The sequence below is a fragment of the Cibotium barometz genome, chromosome 3 (genome assembly GCF_041138505.1).
Source record: "Cibotium barometz isolate CiBa-2024 chromosome 3, ASM4113850v1, whole genome shotgun sequence".
Classification (NCBI taxonomy): Eukaryota; Viridiplantae; Streptophyta; class Polypodiopsida; order Cyatheales; family Cibotiaceae; genus Cibotium; species Cibotium barometz.
Window position 1 is genome coordinate 67,682,915 of NC_141048.1, and position 7,076 is coordinate 67,689,990.

The following is a 7,076-nucleotide window of genomic DNA, read 5'->3' on the forward strand; positions in this document are numbered from 1 at the left end:
ACTTACTGGTACCTTGTCCCTTTGTCCGGTGTCCCGTTAAGCTATGTGTGTATCCCTTTGTCCCTTTACCGTCCCATAGATCCAATAGATCATTTGATCCTTGGAGATTACAAACTCTACTCTTCCAGATCCAATAGAGATCATTTGCTCCTGGAGATTACAAAGACAAAAAGGGGGAGAGGAGGCGATGTGTGTATCTTTCGTGTGAAACGTGGCTAAAGAACACTTTTTCTTGCGAGATAGAGATTAGATATCAAGGGTGGCCAATGAGGAGGCCAAAGGGGGGGCCCTTCATCCAATTGCCTTTGGGGAGTGTTACACACACACGCACGCTCGAACCGTCGCACTGCAAAATTCCATTTGATGCTGTGGTGTATCATTTAGCCAGACACCACTCTCTATGGGAAATCTTAGTTAATCGCATTCTACTCTGCCTCTCAGCCTGCAACGAATTCTTGATTTCAGGGTTGATGGGTCCTTAGCACCGCTGGTAAGTCAGGCCTGTTATTGCATTTCTTACAAGACTGGTTGTTGCAGAGCAGGTGGGCGTAACTCCTATTCAATTGTGCAGAGAAGGAGTTAAGCTGAGCTCAGTAAGCTCATTCACTGATTAAACTCATTAATGGTGTTTTTAGATTTGAGAAACTGGGCACCTGGGTTTTTCCATTAGAAGTGCTGTGCAAAAAAAGCTCAGCCAATGGTGTTTGCCACTGCCCAGCAGCTGTTTGGTTCCTCCCTCTTCAGTTCGGATCCACAAGACAAGTTGCTAGGCCAGGAAAGAGTCTCTCACACAGTTTATTATGACAGAATAGTGTGCTTAATTCAGAAAAGGCCTTTTGTGAAGAAAGGCAGTAATGGGTCACCATCATCATCAATACCATCAACAGCATCACCACCACCATCATTGTCATCATCATCACTACCATCATTATCTTCATCATCATGTGGAGGCTCGACTCCACCGAACGCTTTGAAAGAGCACCTGGCTGCCTTGGCTTTCCACACTTCTTTACACAAGGGCTATGTTGTGCTTGAGAGAGAGCCACAGATTGCTTTGTCCATGCAATCCTGGTCTGAGATTGAAGAATTGCTTACAGAGCTGCAAAGGTCATTGCTTGAGACCCAATGGGCTTTGACATCTGAGCCAGAGCACAGAGTATCAGAGGTTGAAGAGGCAAGCGGTATTGTCAGATCTGGGCGGCCCTCTGCCCGGCAACGCCGCTTGGGTGCCCGGAAACAGAACATGGTTTCTCATGCTAAAGATAGTAGCTCATCTGCAGCTCCTACCCCAGCATCCAATGCAAGAAAGGGGAAACATCTTTGGATTGATGAGGCCCTTGCGACGGTCACAACTTTGGGACTCAGAGGGAGGAGAGAGCTATTAACTAAAGAAGAGGAAGTCATACTTTCCAAGAAGATGAAAGTGGGTCAGAATCTCAAAGCAGCAAGAAGAAAGTAAGCCAATCACTGTCTTTACTCATTCTTTACTAGTTTTTTTGAAGGAATGCTGGGTCTCTTTCAGGAGGGCAAGCCTCATTTACAGTTTCCTTCTACAGTATTTGGCATGCTCTCAGTTTGAATTTGACAATTGAGGTGGGATGCAGGCTCACAAAGGTCCTTGGGTATGAACCCTCTGATGAAGTGTGGGCTTCAAGTGTAAACCTCTCCTTCTCACAAGTGCAGTCCAAGATCTTGGAGGCAGATCGAGCACGAGATCAAATGTTTGTTTCTAATTTGCGGCTTGTATTCTCAGTTGCAAATAAGTATACCAGCCTTGGAGTTAGCTTGCCTGATCTTATACAGGTACATGCTTACCCAGTATTCCATGCCACACTTTGCATCTCACACCCCGCATACCCCTATGGAAGGATACCAGAATATGTGAAGACCTTGTGAACATACTTAAAGTTGATGTTGCCTGATGATGTTAGGAAGGTGCTCTGGGGCTTCTTCGAGGGCTGAAAAAGTTCAACCATAAGAAAGGCTTCAAGCTATCAACTTATGTGCATTGGTGGATTCGGCAGGTATGCTGGCCATGTGGTGTGTTGGGATAAAGCTACTGAAGTCTACTCTCACTTCTATCTTGACCCATCTTCAATTCTGCAGGGCATAACTCGGGCTCTTGCAGATCACTCTAGAACTGTCAGATTACCTGCACATATGCATGAAAGGTTGGGTGTTATCAACAGGGCTGCAGCCACATTAAGGATGGAGGGGGTAACTGTCTCTGTGAAGGTAAGTTCATTTGGCAGCTTCAATCTATCAGGAGGAAAGTGGGTTTTGAAATAGGCAAGTGCGAAGGGTATCATATGGTTGTAACATTCACATGAATGCTGTATTGAGATGGGTGAATCAGACATCAAACCATAACTGGAATGTGTCAGTGCTCATCCGTCATGTCTACCTGCATGCAACTCACATGACTCCCATCCAGTCAAAGGTAAACTTCGTGTTCGATCCCATGAAACACCCTATAATTAAGAATCCGATCTTCAAACTTAGGGAGCTCATTTGGCAGATGCCTAGGAGGCACCTGCATTGGAGACATGCTAAGAGTAAAGTTTGTAAGCATCTCTTCCTATCATCCTCTGCTATTCTAAAAGCCAAGAGGACCCTCCTTGACTGTGTACTAGGCACCGTAAAGGGCATGTAATATGGTAGTCCAAAAAGCTTTAAAAATGACTGGGCTTTTGTTGACTCTAATGACTGCAGCTGCCTTCCAGATATGCTAAGCTGATTGCCTACCACCTCTTTTCTTGCACTTGATGCCACCAGACTTCCATGCCAGCTCTCCTATGTATGCCTGGTGTCCTGCTGTTCTGGTCTGGCCCACTTGTTTTCTACCTAAAGTGCTTCGGACTAATTAGCTGTCCCATAAAACACTCGATGCAGACCTCAACCTGCCAGTGACCTCAATTTACACTGGGATGACTTGAGCTTCTCAATGCATGGCAAGGTGTGAGCCTTGAAGACATTTTCTGAAATGATTCTATGGGGGCTTTTGGATCTTTTGAAGTCCTTGTGACACCCCCTTGTCATGTTAAGGACTGCTTTAAAAAGTATAGATGGCTACGGATAAGGGAAATGTGTTGGGTTCCAGATGGCAGAAGGGTTGCATGTGCCAAGAACAAGAACATATGGATTAAGTCAGCTTAAAAGAAAGATATTTTCCTGTAGGGCTCTGAATGGCCAAGGCATTGTGCCTCTGGGTTTTCTTGAGGGTTCACATCAGGATTAAAAGAAAATCACATGCTGCTGAGTTGTCAGAGAAATCTGTAGGAGGCTGTTGGTGTTAGAGACCACTCCCTAGGAGCCATGACTAAAGGGAACGGTCAATCTATTCGCTGGTTGCAACCAGCGTGCATCTTTCCTAATTGGAATGGCCTGCCCATGATCATTCACTAGTCCAACGTGCCATCTACACCCTGCAGTTCTCGATTATCTTATGGGATTAAGCTTCTCTGAGGCCATGTTTTTTTAATTTGCATCACAGTTAGTGTTATTATGAATTTTTTGACTATGTGCTTTGTGGCATAGTTTACATCAGCATGGTGGTGACTTCTTCAAGACATTGCAGGCGTGTGTTTTGTTAATGTAGCACACTTTCAACTATGGGGGACATGTCTTAGCTTGTTTCATAAATGAAGTGGGAGTATTGTTGTGCAGAGTCTTTCTCAAGCTGTAAACTTGCCAGACGAAATGGTCACAGTTGCACTGAAGGTATTTTGAATGTCTTGAAGTCTTACCTTCCCATGTGTATTGGGTTGCCCCTATTTCTTCTTTTCTAACCTTTTCTCAAAAGTAAGCAATAGTTGATTTCCTGCAGGCTACGAAAAAGATGGTATCCCTGGACAAGGCGAAAAGATGGGGGCACTTCAACCCTGAAGAGGAGTCCTTGCATAATGTAAGGTCAGAGAGAGAGAGAGAGAGAGAGAGAGAGAGAGAGAGAGAGAGAGGATAAGGAGGAGGAGGGGGACCAGTATTTTTAATGTCATCACCAAGTCAGTGGGCCACATATGATCCATGACGGCACGAAAGTGCGAGAACTTGGGATCTCTTGATGTGAGACAGAGGAGGAGGAGTATTTTGAATGTCATGGCCAAGCCAGTGGACCATATATGATCCAATGATGGCACTGAAGTGCGGGGATGGGACGAACTCGGGATTTCTTGACTGGGAGCCTGATGGGTACAGAGAGAGAGAGAGAGAGAGAGAGAGAGAGAGGTCATATCTAAATTCTTTGGTGCCTTCTAGCTACTTTCTTCTCTTATTTTGTGGCTGAATTGTGATAGTATGTTGCGGATCTGCGTCCTGAAAGTGACCCTTGGATTTCTGTCGACAAGATGTCCATGAGGGTAAGTCTCAAATTTGAAGTGTTACAGTATCATTTGCATGCCTGCGTTTTCATGCTCGTGAAAGTGAGAATGATTAGCACACTGTCAGGAAAGTTTGCCTAAGCAAGGCCATCTCATTTGGCTTGACTATTTGTTGCTAGATGAAACTGATTTGTTGGTCTCTCTCTCAGGATGATGTGGATGCCTTGCTAGCAAAAATTTTAAATAAGCGAGAGCGAGAGATTGTAAGGTTGCACTATGGCCTCGATCGCGCAGATGGGCGGGGCGTGTCTTTGGAGAAAATCAGCCACAGGTGCTGTGACTACCAATCTCTAATTATTAGTTGCTTTAACTCTGGTCAGCCCCTACATCACAATAACATCTTGCAAGAAAAAGGAACACGTGTGTTTTCTAACTTCAATGTCATTTTACACTAGCTCATCATATAGTAATTTCCTGATACTTAATCACTAGAAAGTGTCCTACACAATTGAGCCACTTATTAGCACTCATGTAACCTCATTAGTGTTGCTCACACATACATCTACATGCATGTGCAGTGAGTTTTTGTGTGGCCTCATAACCAGGTGCATGTACTGAGTGACAATTGCAACAGATGGTAAACCCTTCTAATGCTGATTTATTGTGCTCTTTTTTTTTTTTGGGGGGGGGGGTGCTTGTTGTAGGTATGGTATTTCGAGAGAGAGAACCCGACAAGTGGAGGGATGTGCATTGCGCAAGCTCGCCGCTACAGGTCAAAGAATGGATTTGGACATTCCTCTTTCTAATAACTGAGGGTCATCTTTTGGAAAAATCAGTTGTACACATTCAGTAGATAGGCATATGCTGTACAACATTCATCTCTTAATGTTCATAGCATCATTGCAGGCACACGAGTTCTAGGTCTTGGCCACCAGGAGCAGTAATGAACTTAATATTGTTTTTTCTTCTCATGTGGATTATTTATCTCCAGTGCCAATGACCTTAAGATCTACGCAGCCACAAATTGTATGTGTATCCATTCAAGGATTTGTACATTTTCATAGCTGAGATAATAATGGCTAGATGAAAATGCAGTGAGTTGGATCAATTGAGGAAGTTGTGAATTCACTTTACTTGCACCTTTGATACATTGCTTGTATCTTGGAGTACTTGAGCATCCACATTCCTACTTTCCCATGGTTTTTTTTTTTGAGGCTTATTACTTTGACCTCCTCATCAGACTATAACTGCAAAGCTCTACTGTCTGCCCACGAGCCTCTTGTGTGGGCCACATCCACCAGTGGTGAAACATCTCACTTTGACAGCTTCAAATTTATTTCATCAATGTCCCAATTGATCTGCACTGATCTTGCACTGTTTGGGCTTCCCAAATGCTTTTAGTGATGGGAGAGATGCACATTCCATCATATTGGTTCAAGTCTTGATCTCGAACTCCTTGCATCTATGATGATAACTCTTTTTTCTGCGGCTTTGAGAGATGCGGAATCTGCAGGTAAGTGCTCTTATGAGAGTTTCTCTCAAAAGAGGCGTCAAGTACACCAGCTCTTTGTAAGACACAGCATCCATAGCTATCCAGGTGAGCTTGTTTGGGCACACACTTACACCCTGTGTGGCCCTTTGTAGTGGTAACACTGCAGTACTGATATGTGTCTTCCCCCTTCTTGTCCACCCATTTGTGCCTCCTCAGTCATTAGCAAATTAGTTGTTGTGATTTGTGGTAGTGGTGGTGAAGATGGTTAGACTAGTGGTTATTTGGAGTGTATTGGATATCCTTCAGCTCTCCTTTTGTGCGGTCTTTCCATGAAAGGTTTCTTGTTGTAGCCCAAGGAGTGCTAATGGCTCACTTGGAAGCAATAAAAAGAAGCTTTCCATTTGAGCACTTCACATCTTGCCAATCTTCAACTGTTGATGGATATAATGTTGAAAGATATATCAGGCATATCATATTTTTATCTCTAAAATCCAAACATAAAAACAATGCTAATTAATTAGACAGTCATATTCTTATCTTTAGGCTTGTGCTTTGTAATTTAATTTGGTAAGGTGTAGGGAGATTTCTTTGTGCATATACACACATGTTGGATTTAGATATTCATTGTTTTATCATCAACATTTCTACTAGTAAATTCTCTTATTCTACCTTTTATATGCTTTGTCCAATCCTCTTTGTCTTATATTTTGACTTAAGAAACCCTCGCTATTAGATGCATTAATAACACCCATTCAAACTTGCTATTATGTGTATTTTAATCTTTCTTTTCTCATCATCTCTTTTGTTTTAGACCTTAACACTATGTACAAAATCTTATAATCTGTCTTTCTAGCATTTGCATGTGTAAAAAGGAAGACAATTTAAAGCTTGTTTTCCATCTTCAAACAGACATGCATACAATGGACGTTATATTGAAAATAAGATTTTCTCAAAGAACATGCATGATGCAAAATGTGTGGCTTTACAGCTCTTTAAAGAAGATGTTAATAGATAAAGCAAATCTTTAAATCCTTAGCAAGAATTACATAAAGATAAGTATCATGGTTGATCACTGAAGAAAAAGTAAACTGTAGACCTAGAGCCTTTTCAAAACTAGAGCGTAAACTTCAAGAAAAATTAAAAGATTGTTTGTTACCTACTCCAAAAAGAATGAAGAAAGGTTAACCTCTAAATCTAAAGTCTCAATTGAATTAAAAATATGTAGCTTTCTTCATCTCTAAATCTAAAGCTTCAATTGAATTAAAAAT

General features: G+C 42.3%; 1 protein-coding gene across 6 annotated transcripts; it reads left to right on the forward strand.

Moving 5' to 3' along the window:
* The first annotated feature begins 276 nt into the window (after nt 1–276).
* Nucleotides 277–5,462, forward strand: LOC147640446 (uncharacterized). 6 transcript variants are annotated; one of them, XM_086780610.1, is made up of 12 exons: nt 278–490; nt 636–1,455; nt 1,605–1,803; nt 1,932–2,024; nt 2,107–2,235; nt 2,357–2,440; nt 3,667–3,720; nt 3,827–3,904; nt 4,293–4,355; nt 4,526–4,647; nt 5,021–5,088; nt 5,223–5,462. In XM_086780610.1, the coding sequence occupies exons 2-12, from the start codon at nt 698–700 to the stop codon at nt 5,258–5,260; spliced, it is 1,686 nt and encodes a 561-aa protein (XP_086636736.1). In that variant the 5' UTR covers nt 278–490; nt 636–697; the 3' UTR covers nt 5,261–5,462. The 6 variants fall into 6 exon arrangements, with proteins under 6 accessions (XP_086636745.1, XP_086636736.1, XP_086636758.1 ...); XM_086780632.1 differs by lacking the exon at nt 2,357–2,440; XM_086780602.1 differs by having other exon boundaries at nt 5,021–5,225.
* Nucleotides 5,463–7,076: the final 1,614 nt, after the last annotated feature.

Excerpts from the sequence above, each read along its gene's own strand:
- LOC147640446 (XM_086780602.1), top strand. The coding sequence starts at position 698 with ATGGTGTTTGCCACTGCCCAGCAGCTGTTTGGTTCCTCCCTCTTCAGT. Across the intron at positions 1,456-1,604 it reads CTCAAAGCAGCAAGAAGAAA|GCTCACAAAGGTCCTTGGGT; the intron begins GTAAGCCAATCA and ends GGTGGGATGCAG. Across the intron at positions 2,236-2,356 it reads GGGTAACTGTCTCTGTGAAG|ACATCAAACCATAACTGGAA; the intron begins GTAAGTTCATTT and ends TGGGTGAATCAG.